Source organism: Poecile atricapillus, chromosome Z (genome assembly GCF_030490865.1).
Source record: "Poecile atricapillus isolate bPoeAtr1 chromosome Z, bPoeAtr1.hap1, whole genome shotgun sequence".
NCBI lineage: Eukaryota > Metazoa > Chordata > Aves > Passeriformes > Paridae > Poecile > Poecile atricapillus.
In genome coordinates, this window is record NC_081289.1 from 15,957,252 (window position 1) to 15,977,875 (window position 20,624).

The 20,624-nt window shown below is 42.9% G+C and overlaps 1 protein-coding gene across 4 annotated transcripts in view; it reads right to left on the reverse strand.

Moving 5' to 3' along the window:
- The window catches only part of LOC131572943 (serine/threonine-protein kinase 38-like), a 45,454-nt gene that overhangs the window by 7,615 nt on the left and 17,215 nt on the right, over positions 1–20,624 (reverse strand). For 3 of the 4 annotated variants that reach the window (XM_058826392.1, XM_058826391.1, XM_058826393.1), the window contains exons 2-11: positions 10,539–10,683; positions 8,735–8,786; positions 7,356–7,478; positions 6,715–6,798; positions 5,062–5,185; positions 4,351–4,505; positions 3,355–3,457; positions 2,715–2,776; positions 1,086–1,203; positions 792–915 (exon numbers count right to left, since the gene is read on the reverse strand). In XM_058826392.1, coding sequence (XP_058682375.1) covers positions 792–915; positions 1,086–1,203; positions 2,715–2,776; positions 3,355–3,457; positions 4,351–4,505; positions 5,062–5,185; positions 6,715–6,798; positions 7,356–7,478; positions 8,735–8,786; positions 10,539–10,672 — 1,079 coding nt within the window. In that variant the 5' untranslated portion in view covers positions 10,673–10,683. Of the gene's footprint in view, positions 1–791; positions 916–1,085; positions 1,204–2,714; positions 2,777–3,354; positions 3,458–4,350; positions 4,506–5,061; positions 5,186–6,714; positions 6,799–7,355; positions 7,479–8,734; positions 8,787–10,538; positions 10,684–19,405; positions 19,427–20,624 lie in introns of those variants that run through there. The other variant, XM_058826394.1, reaches the window with a different exon arrangement.

Consider the following 20,624-nt stretch of genomic DNA (forward strand, 5'->3'; position numbering starts at 1 on the left):
TTCTGTTCAGCAAAGAACTTGGGATGCTGACAAGGAAGGTTGAGCAAAACAGTAAAGAACTAGATACTGAAAATGCAATATAATTGTTTTACACAAACTTATTAATGAGGGTTAGCAACAATTCAATTATTTGAGCTGTTAATATCACTAGCTGGATGCAGGATAACTGTTTCTTGTATTTGTTATGTTTTTGTATGTCTTGTAGGAGCAGTACTAGAACTAATAATAAATTCTAGTCTTGTGAAGTACATTCCCCTTTTGCCTGTAACAGAATTCTATAAGGCTATAACATTAGCTTTGAAAAGGAAAAAAAAGGAACAAATATCAAACCCCAAACCAATGTGCCCCCCAAACCCTCCCAGGACAAGAGAGCATTTATACCTGTCCTTGTCATCAAAACCCTCACAAAAACCTTAATGCAAACTAATAAAAATTGGTATTTTGAAAGAAGAGAGTAAATCCAAAACATCCTAAGACTTCTGGTCAGTGTATTAAATGCTGGCGAGTGGTTATTTTCTTGCTACCTCTGAGAAGAAAAAAAATCTGTGTTGATCACTTTAGTTTTGGTCTGTTCTTATGCCATAGTACAAATCAAGATCATTCCAGCTTATTCCTTTATGTGAAACAAATGGCAAAGGGAAAAAGACTTAAAAAAAATCCATCAAGGATGGTGACAGAAGAAACCAGCCTTCCCTCCAACATAAAGCTTCCTTCACACAGAACAGGAATTTACCCTGATGGAAGATGACCCTGGCTGGGCAAGAGGCCAGAAATGGGTTTTTCTTACCAACCTTAGAATTAAATCCTTTGCTTTCTCTGAAATGGGCACCTCTGGAGGAAATACCAACGTTTCTTTCCAGTTCATAACTTTCCTGTAAGTCTCTTGTGGCGTTTCTGAGCAGAAAGGTGGATACCCTGCACAAACAAAAAATCAATAAAACTTTTTCCAGGAGAGCAGTGACCTGAGCCTCTGCTTTTGTCACTGGGGCTCCCAAATTTAACAAGTATTAGCCAGAGGTTTTCTCTTCTGAACAAATGGATCCTGTTACCTTTGAACAACTCTTAAGTTGGGGTTTTAAACATACCTATTAGCATTTCATACATAATCACTCCCAAGGACCACCAGTCACACAGCTTGTTGTACCCAGTCTGCATAAACACTTCTGGAGCAATATAGTCTGGGGTTCCCACAGTAGAATATGCCTGGAAAAGAAGAATCATCTCTTTAGAAGAGGAATACTGTGATTTTACACTTTGCAATATCTTTTCCTGGGGATTTACATACTGGATCTTGTTGTCTGGATGAGCAAGAATGCTTAATTTGAGAATTCACAGGAACTAAAACCCCAAGAATATTATTCTTTTATATTAATAAGCACAAAGAACCCAAAAATAAATGGAAATCATGCTCCTTAATGTAATGAATTCATAGAATATTGCAACTGCAGTATCAGAAGGTCATCTTAGCTGAAGTTTCAGGTAGTTGCATTACAAAAATACCCAAGAAGTTCTATTGTTGTGGTCTTTGTTTATTTTTAAAGGCACAATCAGTGGTAGCTTCCCAAGTGTGGCACTGATGATACACAAGCTGTGTATTGGGAATTCCTCTGTACTGATGAAAAATCTTCCATGGAGCAGGAGGGAGAGAAAAAAACTAAAATCCAACCAAAACAAAAATCCCTTACAGATCAAAACATCCCCTAAAAGCAGTTTTGCCACAACAATGTTTTACTTTCATTTGTTTGACCATAAAGAAGCACTTTGCTGACCCGAGAAATTCAGGATTAAGCCAATGGAAAACCAAAAATGTGGCTCCTTTTCCAACAGTGTTGATGCAAGTTGTCATTTTGGCCTTTTGTTATCTCTGTGGGACTGTTCTTCACCACACAGTTCTGCCACATCACCCTTTACTGGACTTGAGATAAAGTCTTTTCAGGGATCTCATTCCAGGCTGGAATAAGGCTGTGAAATACAGCCCCATGAGGCAGCAGGTGGCTGCAATGAAATATCATTTTGTCTCATGAGGAAAGAAGAGACCACTGTAAAGCTTTTGGGGAATACTGCAGTAGATCACTTTTTTAAAAGGGAGTGGAAAAATAAAAGATTGCAAAATTTGACAGCTGAGGGTTTTTTTGGTGAAAATCATGGACAAGGATGAAATCATGTCTGAAATCCTGGCTGTCAGACACTTTGCTTTGGTTCCGTTCATGCCAAAAGTCCCCCTATTATGTAACCATTCCTCATCACAAAACCAAGTTGGAGCACTCCAGCACCAACACCCTCTCACAACCTTTCCACCACATTCCCATTCAGCAGAATGGGAATGGTCCAGAGGTCTCTAAAAATGAATCCTGCAGCTACACATCTGCTTGTAACTGAGCTGCAGGAATCAGAGCCAGGAGTCCACATTGTCCACACCAGGTCTGTGCTCAGAGAGCTCCAGACACACCTTGGCCATGGGGCTGAGGACACTTGAAGGCTTGGGCCAGATGCTCACAAGGCAAACAACAGCATAGGGAAGACCAGGGGCTTGTTATTCCAACCTGGACCCCCTTCTTTTGAGTTATCTGTGATTTTGGGAGCTTGTAGAGAGGCACATATGAGGGCCTTGCAGGTTTTAAAAACCAGGAGCATTAGCACTGAGTTTTAATTTAACACTTTCTGTAAATAGTTTAAAAGCAAAACAAGAATTATACATTATTTAATTAACTCACCAGCTGTCGCCTGTTCTTCTTCCATGTTTCTGCTTTCCTCTTTGAGTTCATGTTCTGAAATGCTAATTTACAAAGTAGTTATTAAATAACAAATGTATTTGTGAGAATTTAGAGAAAAAACATTTACAGGGTTCCAATTTTAAATAACTATTTTGTTTATTTAGAATCCTTTAGTCTAGAACAAACACTTGATTATAACTGAAAACAGGAACATGAGAATAACTGCTGTACACATATCAGCAATTCTAAATTAGAACTTGCTAGAATTTTTTGATCAGCTTCTGAAAAGTTTCATGAGACTGTCACTGACTTTTGTCCTTTGGCACATAGAACCCATGTCTCTCCTGAAAGAGCAGTTCTGTAACTTAACTGACATTATGAAAAATACATTAAAATATAGATACATTATGTTATGTGTATTCTTATCTGTGTACAAATACGAAAAAGTACATGACCACTGCAGAAATCATCATTTCTTGCCTGTGAAATGCTCCCATGACCTAGGGAACAAGAATTTCCAGTTTTCCAATTAAATGCAATCAGCCTGCCCCATCTTGCTTATCCCAGCAGAAACACAGGTATAATGTACAGCTGGAACTCAAAACCATTTACATGTTAAACTAGGACAGCTCATACTCACAGAAGTCACTTGGTGGGTTGTGTGTGAGGTTCCTGTAGAACTCTGTTCTGTGGGCTTTCTTTAAACCTGTGCAGAGCCCAAAATCAGACAGCTTTACATGACCCTGAAAAAAAATAACCAGATAACATTAAACCATTATTTAGATAGGTGGTGCTTGGAAAAAAAAAAAAAAAAAAAGTTTTAATCACTGCACATGCCCTCTCAGGCCTTGATGGACTGGCACAGGACAAGCAGGGAAGCAAAGACTGAACCTTGGTGTACTGGAAGGGTCTGTTTTCTTTACAAAAGGCTGTGGCCTCCTCAGAATGGTTGTATCTACAATTTCCCAACAGTTGAGGGCAGCTCCTTTGCCTGGTTTTGTTTTGAACTGGATAGCACTGTGACTGAGAAAGCCTCCAGGACAAAATTCCTCTTTTTTGATGGTAACCTTGGCTTTAATCAGGTTTCCAGATATCAGTGCAGATAGAACCCATCAAACCTGACAGACGTGTGCACACTGTGATAATGCCTGGCCTCCATGATCTTAAAGATCTTCTCCAATCTAGATAATTCCATGATTTGGTGATGCTTACTGGGTGCATTTCATGGTCAGAATGGTCAGTCTAACAGAGGGAGTTTCCACAGGTGAGTGGGTGATGAAATAAATGTAACTGTAGGAATTGAACATTTAGCATTGTCTGAATTGTCCATAGCTGCTTCAAAATGCATGAAAGGAAGGGTACCACCTTTTATTGTGTATGAATATCAGCATCTGGTCACCCTGCTTGGGTTTTCTCCCTTAAAAGCCTTGCCTTAAAATGGTTAAAAGGCATCTGAGTAAGATTTAGCTTTGTTTAAACAGACTGGTGTTCTCCAAGGAAAAGACAGTGGCCATTTCCTGCCTTCCCTCCAGCCAGTTTAAATCTCTGGAGTGGTACAGTGGCTCCCACTGCTCAGCAGCAGGATGTGCAGCCTGGAATCTTGGAAACACCAGTAGCTGTTGAGCCCAGTACATGCCTTGGCATCCAGCAGAAGATTGTCTGGCTTGATGTCCCTGTGGATAAATCCCAGCTGGTGAATGGCATCGATGGCCAACACCGTCTCAGAAATGTAAAACTGGGTCTCCTCCTCTGATAAAGTGTCCTTCTTCATTAGTAAGGTCATCATGTCACCTCATCAAAGAGAAGAAAATACAGCTTAGGGATCAGAACATTTTCAATCACAAAACTGTAAGAAACCCCAGTAGAATCCAAACTTAACCTTGTAACTGGCCTTATACTTACTAATTATAAAACTGTAACTATAAAACTAAAACTATAACTGCAACCTACAAACCTAACTTACTATTATGGCTGAAAATCCTAAACAGGAATTTTAATTGAACAGCCTGGGAAAAAAAGAGTTGATTTTTACACACATTAAATTTACTGCACAGACTGTTTGAACAAGGGCTTTTCTGCTGTTTTGTTTTTACTGTTAACAGCTTCAGTCACAAAAAGCAGAAATTTCTATTAGAATAATTGTTTAATTCAAGTCTATTTAATACCCCTTTAACCTTCTTTCCTTTCCCTAAAAATCAGGAATGGTCACATGACTTCATTTAAAAGAATGTTAACATTTTTATCTTCACAACTTATACAGCACTTTTGTTTCTAATATTTTATAAAGCTGCCAACAAAAGTTAAGGAACAAGTACCTGTATCATCTGATGCACAGCACCCAACTTACCTCCAGGTAAAAATTCCATGATCAGGTAAAGGTTCCTTTTATCCTGGAAGCTGTAAAACATTTTCACTACCCAGGCTCCATCTGCTTCTACCAAAATATCTCTTTCTGCTCTGATATGGGCCACCTAAAATTTTGAAAAAGTTGTTATTATTATTATTATATTGAAATACTTCAACAAGAAACATCACATTACACTCCTAGCCCTACAGCATATATTCATGACCTTTAGCAAAAGGTTATTTTTCTAGCTCTTTCCATACCCACATTTTCCACTATTTTTTACAAGATCCTAGGTCCTAGATCCTAGGGTTTCTCTAGAAACACGGCACAGCTTTTTAAGCTGGTTCTGTTTGTTAGAAAGAACTAACAAAGCTGGTGGGAAAAGTGCAAGTTCAGGAATATCTGACCTTGCTCAGGATATTCCAATTCCAGCTACTGCTTTGGAAAATATATGGAAAGCTGCTACCCATAATTCGCTGGAAATAAAGAATAGTGGAGATTGGAGGAGAGGTGTGTGTTTCCACTACAATGCACCCTCATCCTGGAGGAAAAATTGAAGACATATACATGGAAAAATATTTCTTCTAGTAAGAAAAGCAGCAAACAGCCTTCTGCATTTGTTCCCCAGTTCCCTTTAGTTAGTTTAGTATTGAACCAGTAGAACTGGGGAAAGTATTTCTTTCCACCATCCACTCCTCAATGAAGCTCTAAAATGCGATAGGAAAACTCTGCTCAAAAATAGCTAGGATTTCTCCCAGTATTACCAGGCTTGGGAAAAAAAAATACTAGATTATTCCTTTTTCATGTGTGCCCTTTGTTGCTCTCTACATAACAAGCCAATAAAAATTCCAGCAGATAAACACTCTCCAGGGAAGATCACTGTCCCAAACTGAATGTAGAGTGTGAGCTCAGACTCCTTCCCACATCAGGTTCTGAAATGGGGGCAGCACCACACAAAACCTGGCTGCTCTGCACATCCTGCTGCTCCTCTGGTTCCCTAAATTCAGTGCATGGGATGCAGAAGACAAAATAATTTGTGCCAGAAAAAAAAAAAAAAAGTACCACTACTGCAAGGAAATGCTGTGCAAATGCAAATGGACTAGCATGAAAAAAGTCCTTGTATCTTGAGACACCCACCCTGGATTTCTTTGCTTTGTGGTGCTAAAGTACTCACTGAACTGTTAGCTAAAAAGTAAAACCAAAAACCAAAACAAATGAACAAAATCAAAGCAAATAAAAAACCCCAACAAGATTAGATCCAACTACAAAGCAAACCCAGGGAAGACAAAGCTGATGAACAATGTGATTTCTGCTTGTTTTCTTTAAAGGAAAACATCAAATACTTCAGTTTTTACTCTGACACAGGATTATTTTTCCAGAAGTATTTTCCTTTAAATGCAGTTTTACAGATTCAGTACTATAAGAACTGTGCTGATAAGGGGAAAAAAATAAAATCTGTTTCACTATTCCAAACTGGTTGTAAATAAAGTATTTTTTTACGTGAACTTATTTCCTAATTCCTGCTGCATCAGTGCTGTGGTAGCAATATCACAGACCCTTTGGACTGCCAGACCATTGCAGGGGCTTTCAAAGGTGGAAAACGTTTTATAGAGAGGGTAAGCTTGAAATTTAGGGGACTTATAGATCACAAACCTGCTCTTTCTCCAGCATATCAGCTTTTCTCAGTATCTTCATTGCATAAATGTGACCTGTATCCTTCTTCTGAACGAGGCGGACCTTTACCGAGAGAGAGAAACCAGTCAGACTTCTCTTCCTCAGAAATCCACCGGAAAGCTCCCAGTTGCCAGGCATGGAAAAGTTCTCTTGTTAAATATTTAAAAATACATTTAAGTATGTTAAATATTGAAAAAGGAATTATTCTGCACCATGTACAACAGTAACACTAGTGAGGAACAGTTTTTGTTTTAGGAAAAGGCAGCAGGCACAGTGAATTCCAGGTAGCTTGGACTGAGTAGGTTAAAATCCAGGAGAAATAACTGATATGACACAGGGCAGAAGGGAGGCTTATGAAGAGGAGCTGTGCCACTGCTAATCCACAATTTTAGAGGGCCATGTGGGCAACATCAGCATGGGAAGCCATGGGAAACAAAGTGTCTTTCCAGAAGGCTTGGGAAATCAATGCATGTGATTAATCACTAGACTTATCACACTTGGAGAATTGCACAAATAGCTGCCATTCTGCAGTAAAACAATTCATTAAATTGTAATTAGAATGCTTCATTACAGTGGTCAATTTCTTTTTAATCTCCTGCTCAGTCAAGAACGCCACAAACCTCCCCAAAGGCTCCTCTTCCTATGACTTTCAAAGACTCAAAGTCATCCAAGCCGAGCCTGGTCCGCTTGAGCCGTAGGAACTCCGTTTCCTTGCGAGCGTGCTGTGACCTGCGTAGCTTTTTCTGAGGACACAGGCACAGGAATCTGTCAGTCATTTGGCAGTAGAGAGTCAAGATATGCACCCTCCCTTCCTGGGAAGTTCTCCGGAATCCCAACAGGAGAAACACTTCTTCATTTCTTTCTGAATTTCTCAAAGTATGATCCTCAAGTATGGTCTTTTCTATAGAAGCCTCAGGCACAGTTTCACCTTTTTTTGGTGGGTGGTGGTATTTTATTTTTATTACTTAATTATTAAAAGAAAAGAAAAAAATAAAAACTATCATACTAGTCCAAACAAAGTGTATCAGTCCCAAGGCCAAAGTCACTGCCTGAGGCAAGGACTCTTCATTTTGGGCAGTGTGAAGGATCAATAAAAGCTGAAACTTGTACTCCACCAAAAAGAGTGATGAGAGGCAGCAAGGAGCTTACCAAGCAGCAGAGGCCTGGTTACAGATCTACAACAAAATCCATTTGGTTTATGGCAGGCAAGCACTCAATTCTGCAAGAAAAATCTGTCAAAATTCCATCATCTATTTTGTCTGACAAAAATGTCACTGGGATTCACTCTGAGAGAAGATAAATGCTGCTCCCAAAGATGCTGAGATCTCAGAGACTGCAAGGAGGTCCCTGGAACAGGTACTTGCCAGACTCCATGCTGGGATTACAGCATCCTTTAAAGCCACAAGATGGCAATACACACCCACACATTTTCCCACTTCTCAGGAGTTACAGCAGCCACAAAAACTCCAAAAGGACAGAGACACTCTTCCTATTTATTTCCCAGCCTGTCCTGAAGGCAGACATGGTGTAATGGACCTCAGAAAAGCAACTTTTGACCAAAGTTCTGAGATGCTGATCAGACTGAGATCCCTTCTCAGCTGTATCCAGAAGGAACAAAGGTGTGATGGTTTATTGTTTAAATCAAGAAAAAAATCATTCAGCAATTTGCTTTCTACCCACTTCTAACCACAGGCCACTTTTTTTTCACGCCCAATACAAAAGCAAGCAATTTTAATCCTTGAAAAGCTTGCTAGATACTTGCTGTGGCCATATCTCATAAGAACTACAGGGCAGCATGAAAAGCCTTGGATAGCTATTGCAAGTATCAGTCAAGCATATTGCCAGCTTCCCTAATAAAGAGATTATAAACAGGGACAACATTCATGTACAGAATAAAACCTGTCATGATGTCTGATGTTTCTGTGAGCTCTTCAAATGCCCATTTGAAGCAGTGGAACAAAAGCAAAGCAGTTTGTAAGGTTACTTAAGCAGTATTTACCTCCTCATCTGCAAGGCCTTCCTCTTCCATAGCCACTTCCAGCTTCTTCTGCCTGCCAAGGAGAGAAGTGGGATTGCATCCTTTATTATTTATTAAAACCAAATAACACAAGAGAAGGTCAACACCTTTGCTTCACATAATCCAAGTACTGAAGAATTTTCCTCAAACGGAAATTTGAAGGCAGACAGCCCCACTCCACCCAGTTACTCATTTGTGAACAAAGCTGAGGAAAATGTAGAAGCAAATTTAAGCATATGCTTATGTACTTGCATCACAGAATCAAGGATTAAACATATATGACAAAGTATGTCATTAGAGTGATTATATCTTGTTGAATTAAGGCAGTTCTTTTCAATTAGGATTACAAACCTAATAAAAATGGTTTTTGTCACCATTTCTATCTCAGCTCCATCTCCCACACACCAGTCAGCTCCAGCTTCCATCCCCTCTGTGTAGCCACCTTCCCCTGGTCACACACCTGGTTCCATCCCCACCTTCCTCCCATGCCAACTAAACTCCACCCTCTGGATGCACCATCCTCTCCCTCCCAGTGTCCTGCCCAGGCCAAGACTCCAACTCTTCCACCATGCCATGTCAGACTGGGAAGCTCTGAGTGGGGAGCAAAGCCTGGGAATACCCCACAGGTGGCAGGGGGTCAGCACAAGGCAGTGTGGCTGCAGGACCCCTTTCTGTCCACTCACATGATGCTCCTTTATAGCTGCCAGGGTGCAGCTTTCTGAAGGCTGGTTACCCCCTGTATCAGGCAAGGATTTGAAGACTTGGAGCGAGGCTGCTGGTGCTTTTCTGCACGTTGGGAAATACAGCAGGATCTTCTAAATTACAGGCCCTTGCTAGACAGTCTATTCTCCTAACTAAAAGCAACTCCATTACATGGAATAATGACTAAATATGATGAAGAGAGAAACCCTGCTGCTTGACTGAAAACCCTTCAATTAAAAATGTATTACCAGGGGAACGATAATTTCACACACTAATGACAATCCAACACAACATTCATTATGATCAAACACCTGGTACTTTGACACCTAATTCAAGTGGCACTTGACCACCTCAGAGACAGGACTGGGCATTGCTGGAAGAAGCTGAGTGGTGATGACCATCCCATACTCCCATGCAAGGAATAGCAGGCAGCACCACCCAAGAAGAATTTACTAATGGGGATTACATTACCCCCAAAAGTCTCCCTGCCCACCTGAGAGCCCCTCAAACCCTGCATCATCAACCCCTTATTTCTTTGCTGCCCCTTATTTCCATGCCAGCTCTTTGCCTTCTTTTCTTACCCCATCACCCCATCAAACACTTCTCAGTCCTGTTCCCTATCTCCTATATACTCCCTCCTGCAGGGTTTAGGAATCTTGGCATGGGCTCCTTGGTGCAGAGCAGGAACAGACACCACAAGCCACTGCCTTACCCCAAACCAAGCTCCCACCCCTCAGCAGCTCTGCACAGTTCATTCCCTGCGCATTCAAGGGAATCAGAGGTCACCAACCTCACACAAAAGAAGAAACCTCACATGTACTGCAAAATAATCCACTGCAAAGAGCACAGAATAACTGATGAGGAGGTAAATTGCATGAAAACATCAGAAGTGGAGCTCCTTGATCATTCAATGACTGGGTTGTTCACAGGTCCCCACAAAGACAGCCTGCGCCCTCTAGGAATTCATTCCCTGCCACCACATACAGAAAAACTTCCCAGAGCTGTCCCATCCCTGGGGATTGAAGTGCCCTTGAACAAACAGCAAGAAAAGCTGCAGAGGGGTGAGAGGAAGCAGAGGCAGTACCTGGTTTCCCTCTCCTCATGCTGTATAATTAGGTTGCTGTAGAAGTTCTCCAGCGTGAGTTTGGCCACCGTGACTCTCTCCCGGGTGTGGTTACTCATGGGAAAGGATGTTGTAGTCCCTGCAGTCATCGCCATGGTAACATGTACTGAAACAGAGCAGGTCAAATCATTACTCACTTCAAAAAGAAAATTAAAAAAAATATATATTCCTCTTTCCCACTCTCCATCTCCAAATTCTTAGGCACTCCAGAATTCATAGGAAAGGCACTGTTCTTTAGCTATACAAAACCCTATTAAAAGTTGCCTTATAAAATTATTATTATTATAAAGATAGCGGGAGGATGTGCTACCCACTCTCTAAAAAATAACAACATGTTGGCAAAACAAAGAGTGAATCATAGCAAAGAGCACTGCATGCTCTGGGCAGCTCACCCAGCTGTGCTTCTCCACAAATAAGGAAAATGTTCCTCTGGCAGACCCGGCCCCAGCTTGGGGGAGGGAAGAGGAAAAGGGGAAGGAGAGAGAAGGACCAGTCAGCTCCCAAAGCTGGACTTGTCACAACTTTGTGACAGTTTCAGACTCAAAAAATTCTAGATGCTAGAAAAAAAAAAAAAAAGGTAGGATAAAATGAGACAGCAAATGGACCAAACCCCTAACCCCAGTCCAGAGGAGAAGTTATTTCAAGTATAAAGATAACCATCAAATATATTTGAATTTTAAAGCTGCTCCACAAAGTTGCACATGGCCAGGTGGTACTTATAGTCTAGGGCACATGGTCACTGGGCACCTCCAAACTGGGAAGTAAGAAGAAAGAAAGCAGAAAGAAGAAAGGCTGCTCTCCTTAAGAGCTTTCATCCTGAACCCAAAGAACTTGGATGTACTGGAACAACAGTTTTAAATGCTGGAAAAAGACTTCTTGGGGGCAGCTCTGAATGCCCTGCAGCTGATCCAGGAAAGCCAGAGATTAAAAAAACCAAAAAACCAGCACAGTTTGTCCTAAGATTCATGCCCTACCTGGAAGTGGGTTGAGGCACTCTAGGAGAGCCTCATGGAAGAAAAAGCATGAAAAGCAGCATCTCAGCCCCATTCTCATTTGGGCAGGTTGTTTTGAGGTTAGTTTTGGAAAATTACACAGAAGTACACATCACAGAAACACAAATGGCCTGTGCTGGAAGGGACCTCAAAATGTCTTGTTCTCCACCCCTCTGCCATGGGCAGGGACACCTTCCACTATCCCTGCTTGCTCAGAGCCACATCCAACCTGGCACACTGCCAGGGATGGGGCAGCCACAGCTTCTCTGGGCAACCTGGGCCAGGGCCTCACCACTCTCAGAGTAAAGAATTTCTTCCTCATATCCAATTTAAACCTGCTCTCTGTCAGTGTGAAGCCATTGCCCCTTGTCCTGTCACTGCAGGCCCTTGTCAAGAGTCTCTCTGCATCTTTCCTGGGGGTTCCCTTCAGGCACTGGGCTTCCTTTTTATTATTTACTTAATCCTTCCATTTCACCAGGGGATTGTGCAGAAGACAAATCCAGAATTTGGCTTAATTTAAGCAGATCCTAATAGCTTTTAAGGTGAACTGATTAGGGGTTTCATACAGAAGAAAACTTGCACGTCCACACTGGGGCAGGAAGATCGCTGAACTCTGCTCCAGGCTCTTTGTTTTCATTCTGCCTGCTGCACTCAGAGAGGGTGGGATTTTATCCTGTGGATTTTCCATGGGATCTAATGTGACAATAGGATATTTGTTGCCAGAAATGCAGCTGCTGTGTCACAAATAAAGGCGTTTTATAGCATCATGTAGATATCATTTTAGCTGTTTATTTTGAAGCGCACAAGACACCAGAATTCTGAGAATAAAAATATATCTCTCCATAAAGGCACAAAGAGGTATTAATAGCACTACAGCTGCTTCAAAGTGATGCCAGTATTTCTATTTTTTAATCAATCTTTTATCCCCTTCAGTTTTCTACTAAAGAAAGATAAGATCTGTCAATTCCTAGTAGTGTTTACTAAAAATTAGGCAGTCTATTCTTCACACAGAGGCATCTCCCATGCTGGACACATCTCCAAAAGCTGGGAGAACTTAGCACTGGTCTCGTTGTTTATTGTACAATTTTATACTTTTTCCCTCAATAGATGGGAAAAGTAAATACAAAACATTTGTTAAGAGGAAATCAAACAGAGCAACTGCTGACCACACAGTGGCACCTGTGATTAAGTTATTTCAAGAAATGGCCTAACAGAGTAAGAACCTGCCTTCTGATAATTTTGGAACATCAGGATAGAGCAGCATTAACCCAGGCTTGAAACGGATTAACCTTTACTTAAGGTATAGCAGCCACACTCTCACACTGGCTATTTCTCCTTTGCATGTCTTGTATTCCTGGTAGGATAAAAGAACACTGCAACTTGATTTCCTGTTCATTTGTTTTCCCCATGCTCTGCACTCACAAATGCAGGCACTGCCAGACAGCAAATCTAAGCCACTGGGCTTTATTAAACTTGTAGAAAGGAGATCTCAATTCCAGCACTGGCACCCCACACTATGAACAGCAGGGCTGACCCTCATATGCTTCACAGGAGGGAAATACAGATGAGTGTTCTCAGTTAGCTCTGCCACTATGGGGAAAAAAAATCCAACCCAAAGCCACCAGAAAGAAAACTTCTGTAAAACCAAGAGATGCCTTAATCTCTCCAGAGTCCCCAAAGTAAATGAAAAAGAGCACAGACCTGGCAGGAGGCACCAGATATCCCACAAAATCCTATGTGAACTCACAGCTGAGAAAACCTCTTCAGCCTTTTTCGACCTGTGTTTCTGCTTCCACTGATGAGCCCTCAAACACAACACAAATCCACATCCCAGACAAAATATTCAGCTGGGAGTCACCAAGTACAGTCCTTACGCATGACCTTTAAAAACAAGTGATGCAGAGGGATGGGGGTGGGAAGGAAGGAGCTCCAAAATAGGACCTTTTATTGACAGCACACTACTTGTACTGACCTCACCACATTAACGGGAATGCTCTGAAAAGGTGCCACCCATAATTCTTGGAAGTGACTGATGTGCCTACTAGTTCACCCAAATTCATGCCACTTCCATAATGGAACCATTCCACTCCTGCTGCATCACCAGAATTACTTTAGGCTCCCTGGACCATGAAGAAGGTCATATTCAACCAGCTGGCCGCATTTAGCCAGAACTCCTCCGGCTGACAGGAGGAGTTCTGGCTAAAGGATCTTTCTGAAGGGCCTGGAACATCCCCAAGTGTGAGGAAGAAAGACATCAAATGGATGTAATCGACAGGAGCTGCTGAGCCCGTGGGACCAGGGCTTGGAGCTGCAGGAGTAGGGATGCCATATGTGCTGCCTGGCCCAGGAAATGAGCCTGTGCCTCCCACAGGGATGGCTGAAATCCCAGCCTGAGCTCTCCTGATGCCAGCCCGGCACCTGCAGCACGGGGATAAGGACTTACGGATGTGCAGCAGCTGGGGAAAGTCTTGCCACCGGAGGCGAGAACAGCACAGAGGGGAGGAGAGGAGGGATGTTTCCCTAGGATGAAGGAGAGCAGGGAACAGCTACAGAAAGGGCAGAGCAGTCACATGCTATTGAACTGGAGTTTTCAAGAGATGTCTCCAAGCAAGTCTCTCCTGATCCATCACTGAATAGAATATCAGTCAGCTGGGATGGTCCTCTCCCTCCTGGTAGCATACACTTGACCCTTTTGCTCCTAGACCTTTCCTGATTGGGAAGAAGAGAAACGCCAAGCAGCACTGACTACAACTTCAATCTGTATTCCCATTTGTCACAACAGCTCTACATCAAACTCTGTTTGCCCGGAGTTTCCACTGTCTAAACCTCCACACCCAGATTCTGCTATACCACTGGTAACTCCAAACCCCACATCCTCTCTGGGGCACCTCTTGGCAGCTCCCACAGCCTGTCATTAATGTTTTTATTAAACCATTGGATTAAGTCTCCTGATAAGGAGTGCAAAATCACTGAGGCATCCAATCCCACCTGCTGCAGCAGCTCTGAAGAGGAGAGAGGGAAGATATCAAACCAAATGGAGAACTGCTCTGCCCTGAAACATAGCACTTTGTGGGATCACTTTCTAATCAGGAAGGGATAAGAAGATAGAATCCAAGCCTCCTGCACAGGCAAGTCTCCTGCACAGCTCTGTCAGTAAGAAAAGCCACAGGATATGTCAAATCAGGCTGGGTCTACACTATCGAACTAATCTGAACCTAAGTCACACAATGGAAACATTTTTGTTTTTGAGGCCACATGTTACATCATTACACAGTAGCCCTAGAATAAATTTACTCAGGACTCAGTGAGTACTTAAGTCAGGAAGCAAACCCCACATCCAATTCTGCCAGAGGGAAAAACACCTTTCTTCCACATGACAGAAGGATGGGTCTCCAATCTGGATTTACAATGTCAAGCTACACACATGTTCAGCAGGAGAGGGAAGAGCAATCCTCCCTCCAAAATGACATCCATTTACAGAAAGACTGATAGTAATTCTAATTTATCCACACAAGCATACCCCTAAAGTCCAGCACTTAGGAAGGCAGTTTGCTATTACAGTAAAAACCACCAAGTTTATTAAGTTTACATTTGACATTCCAAGAGAATTTGCCTCTTGAATCAAAGCCTCTGGATAAGGCAGATACCAAAACATAATTTTGCCTTTCAAAATTCCCATTGTTTCAGCATGACACTGAACTTGCTCCTGAAAAGAAGTACAGAAATGGCATTTTTCAAGAATTAGGAAGTAAAAGAGGAAGGAGAGATGAAGCAAACACAGAGCACAATCAAGTGGGTACCTTCAGAAATTCCAGCTGTCACCACTGTGTCCAGAGCTGGGGCTCTTCTGGGTGAGAAGTGAGAGCAGACTCTGCTTGGCACCTTTCAGACAACACAGCCCAGCAACTCACCAAGCGGGGCACTAAAACCCACGGCTGACAAAGATTATATTCAAAAAATGACAAGAATTATATTTTAAAAATGAGGTGCTATCTAGGAAAGCAGCAAAGACATGGCAAAGCTTCGAGCACAAGCACCAGCCCTGCAGTCTCCAAACTGTTTGAATTCTCCTAAAGAGAGACAGGATATATATAAAACTGAAAAAAACCAACCCACCATACACAAATAACAGCATGATTCACACCAAGGAGCAGTGGGCAGGGCCAGACAAATGTAAAAAAACAGCCCAAAGCTCAGCGGGATGATGTGGTGGGACGTACTCTGAGCAGTTTCTGAGACATGCAGCCATTCGTGGGATGAGCAGAGAACAAAGATAAAAATGCCGTACAACAGCTGATAGTTCCAGGGAGAAACAGAAGGAGAAAGTACCATCAGCCCAGAGGGAAAATTACTTTCTGCACTACAGTTTCTGCTAGCACAGGTTTGGCAGCTGTGCTGTGCATATTTTCACCATCCAATTGTTTACACTGAACAGTTTATACTGTTTATACCGATCCTGTGGGGGATCACAGAATGGCCCGTGCTGGAAGGGACCTTAAAGCCCATCCAGTTCCAAACCCCTACCATGGGCAGGGACACCTTCCACTATCCCAGCTTGCTCAGAGCCACATCCAAGCCTTGGACAATGCCAGCGATGGGGCAGCCACAACTTCTCTGGGCAATCTGTGCCAGGGCCTCACCACCATCACTGGGAACAATTTTATCCCAATATCCAATCTAACCCTGCTCTCTGTCAGTGTGAAGCCATTCCCCCTTGTCCTGTCACTCCAGGCCCTTGTCAAGAGTCTCTCTCCATCTTTCCTGTGCGTTCCCTTCAGATACTGCAAGGCCACAGTGAGGTCACCCCAAAGCCTTCTCTTCCCCAGGCTGAACAATCCCAATTGTTCCCTCAGCCTTTCCTCCCAGCAGAGCTGCTCCATCCCTCTGATGCCCTTGGTGTCCCTGCTCTGGCCTGGCTGCAGCAGCTCCCTGTCCTTCCTGTGCTGGGCCCAGGGCTGGATGCAGCCCTGCAGGGGGGCTCAGCAGAGCCGGGCAGAGGGGCAGAATCTCCCTCCTCTGCAACCCTGGGGCTCTGGGTGCAGCCCAGCACAGGGGCGTTCTGTGTTCTTTTTCTATAACCCACTTTAAATACAATTCCAAAGCTTTTGATAAACCTTCAGAAACCCCCAAAACTTGACAGGACGCTGAAGTCTCCAAGCAGCAAGGTGACAAGAAAACCCCACTAGTCCCACCTATGTCAATCATGGGCCAGTACTTTTCAACTCCTGGGGTGTGATATTAATTGTGTTATTTCTAAATACAGCTTTCTGTACTTAGAACAGAGTGTTGTCCAAAGCGCACTCATGACAACGAAAAAACCCTTCAGCTCAATAGGTTTTGACCTAACAGTCCCATTCCAGCCTCAGGATGATGCTAACTGCTGTTACTGAGATTCCTAATTATCAGATCAGCATGTTTGCCAAGCACTGCTCTGGGGTATGTTTCAAACAGAAAAATAAATATTTTGTTCCTCTATAATTCATGTTTTCAGTAATATCACCATTCACAAGCCTCTGTTTTATTTAATCTGCTACCTAAAGGAAGAAACATTCCCTCCCATATAAAACAATTTGGATATTTCATGTGCAGATTTTTCTTCAACATTATTGCCATGACCAGATCCTTCTGACACCCTTCAATTTTTATAACAGTCTCCCTTTGGGAAGGGAAAACAAAATAATACTGCAATATGGCATCACTGACACCTGCATTTCATTTACCTTTATTTACATTATCTCCTTTAGCTTTCCTTACCCAACGTGCATTATGGCTGAACAAGTTTTGTTACTTTAATGTGCCAGAATTAATCATATTTGTTCTATTTAAAGTACCAATAATAAACTGAGTAAAATTAGCCCCATTAGAACAGGCTTTGCTATTTAAAAGCCAAAGATGTTCAAATGTTTTAGCCATTTTCAGTCATTCTTCCCCCATGGGGCATCTGGGTGAGGCGCCTGTTATAGTCCCAGCTAAAAGCAGAAAGTGCTCCATGACTCGTGAACCAAAAGGAGTGGACACTCCCTGTGCCTGATCCCCAGGGCTGTGAGAAAACCCTGGGGAAACACTGCCAGGGTTTTCTGGCACACAGGATTCAGGATGCAAGCACTGCACGAGTCCTGCAGCCACTGTGGTGATGGTGGTGGTGATGATGACACCCTGGGAAACCTGGGGGCCAGCAAGACCCAGAGAGATGGGGATGTCAGCATCCAGCTCCAACATGCTCCCTAAACCCCAGAAGATCTTAACGCACCCAAAAAAGATTATTTTCAAGATGGAGGAAGGTACTTTTCTGCTTTGAGGTAAATTCCTAACCCTCAAAACATCCCAAAATAGCAGTGTGGGGCTCTGATTAGAGCAGGCAAAAAATCCCTCTGCCAAAGAGCAGGAACCCCTCCCAGCCCAGGCCAGGGCTGTGTGCGTGCTGTAAGCTGGCACAAGCCAGGACTGTCTCTGAAAGGAGCCGTCCCATTTTCCATCCAACCATCTGTTTGCTTCCCTCCTGCTGCCACTCTGTGCTTTGCGCCAGCATGAGAAGCTGCACAACTCACACTGAGGAACCATTACCAGGCTGAAATAAATTATTTTTAAAATAGGTTGGGTGAGGCCGGTTTCACCTGCAGCAATTGACAAGGGCCACCCTGCCCTAGGCTGAGCACGCTTGGTCCTTCCCATGCAGTCCAAAACCGGGAAATAAGAGGGCAAGGCCTCCTTGTCTTTTAATTTGGCTCACAGAAATTAATCTCAGAAATCATTCCAACACACCCACAGTAATTATAAGGAAATATTTCCTAATATGGAATAAAAACCAAATATTGGAGTTGTGCTGCACTCCAGGATTTCCTGCTATTCAACACAGCTGAGCAGCAGAAGTCTCCCACGAACAGCAGCCGAGATTCAGCTCTCTACTGCTTTCGACGAGCAGCAAGCGCAAATTCATTTCCCTAACAGGAAAAGGTACAGGCTGAAACTATGTATGGGTATACAAGAGTATACAGGGGAATATATGCATAAACTAAATCTACCTATACCAATGTAAGATCCATAAACTATGTAACCTCTTCAGAGTTATCTTCTGTCCGCTTCAAGAAGCAAAGAAACTTTTGATCCAAATGTCACAACCTTGGCTTTCACAAACAATGGGAGACTGGCCATCTAAAGTTTAAAAAAGTAAATCCACTAATAAGGTCACTTCCACCTCAGCTCCACTTGCATCAGCCTTTGGTGATACAATTACATTCTTTAAGCTCTACTGTCAATAGCTCTGCCCCAAAGTGAGGAGCACATTTCCAGATATTCCATACTTAAAACACTTACTCAGCACTGAAGGACATGCAATGACTTACCAAAATCCTCCTGAGCTCAGTTCTTTCAAATAACTCATATTATTTTTTTTTTTACTTCTTAAGACAATCCAGGCATTGGGGTTTAGCAGCGCCCACTCAAACTGCCTCACAGTGCATGTGTGTGTGGCTGTGGGCAGGACTCCCCCAGCCACCCGAACCTCACAGAGAGAGGGGACACACAGGGGCTGTACTTTGGCTCCACCAGCGGGGAGGGAGGGCAAGAGCCAGGAACAGGAAGGGAACAGAGGTGCTGGTGTCTCCCCACACTGCTGTTTTCCAAGGAGTGCTCCAAGTGGGAGGTCAGCTCAGGACAACACTCTGGATGACTAAATGAAGCATGAGACCTGATGAGGGAACCAGACCTGCCGTCCCAAGCAGCCACTCCTTTCTTCCAGTGTTTACCACTGGGTCCATTTTAATTTCCTGGGGACAAGAGAAATCAGTAGCTTGCAGGAAAGCCAACAGTGCTCTGCTGTGAAATAGCATTTCATACCTTGCTTCACCTCACTTGTATCTGTCCTTTCTCCTGGCTCTCCCACATTTCACAGCACTGTAAATCTTTATTCTCTCAGAAGTGTCTAAAAACAGGAAGCTCTTCTTACTTACTGTAGTAATTGCATTCCTGTGCACTTAAGCATTTTCACAGCTTTTAGCAGGTACTTGCATCCAGGTGTAAGAAAACATTGTTTTAAGACCTGTTATATTAACTGGCACAAAAAAAGGCCACGCTAAACACCTTGCTGCAATGTTTTGGATCATGAAATAATTACAGAGCAAGGTCAACAATCATAAAATCTGCTTCCTCCTCAGATACTGGTTTTCTGGATAAAGTCCTACTCAGGTCCAATGAAAAATATGTACAAGTTTCCAAAGGTAACAGTCACAGGGAATTTCTCTAACCTTTTAAAACCAAGAGGCACAAGTTAGGACAGGAGCAAAGAATAAGCAAGGAAGCTTCAACACAGCACCAGTATGAGTTTCAAGGAAACTGTATCACATTTTCAGATGTCATCCAAGAAGCTCTACTCTTAGATTTTAAGTATTTTATAAAGCCCTTCTACTTCCTAAGGAGGCTAGGGAAGCAGGACCTCTGGGAATTAGGAGGGACTCTTGCACTGGAGAGTGCTGGAGAAAAAGGCACCAAGTTTTCTTTTCCACTGATGCATGTTCAAATCCCTGACTCTTGCCAGGCTCTTTTTAGATCACATCAATCAAATTAAGTAATTACACATGATAAGTCTGTGCCAGGAAAGGAGCTGACTGCTAAATGAGATGCAGAACATCAGTGCCTGGCCATGGCCTGTGCAGTGCCTGCAGTCAGGGTTAATGAGCACAACAGATCACTCTAGCCCTGCAAAACTGTAAATGCAGGTAGTGTCTGTTGTCAGTGTACACAACACTGAAGAACAGATGTTTGCCCATTCAAATCCCACTACAGCACTTCATTCCTTTAAGTGGGATATTTGGAGCAGCAGATACCTGTTGGCACACAAAGCAGACTAACTTGGTGAGGGCCCAGAGACAGAGAAGTGTGTAGTTTCTTGATGTAAGAGATGAGTACATGGTACCACCCTCCTGGTGCCTGAAGCTGGAAAGCAGATTTGGAACGGTGGGGATGGAGCTGAGCCATACTCTTACCACCAAATCACCAGCACCAGAGGTGGAAAATGAAGCATTATCTCATAAAGGAACCATAATGACAACATCTAATC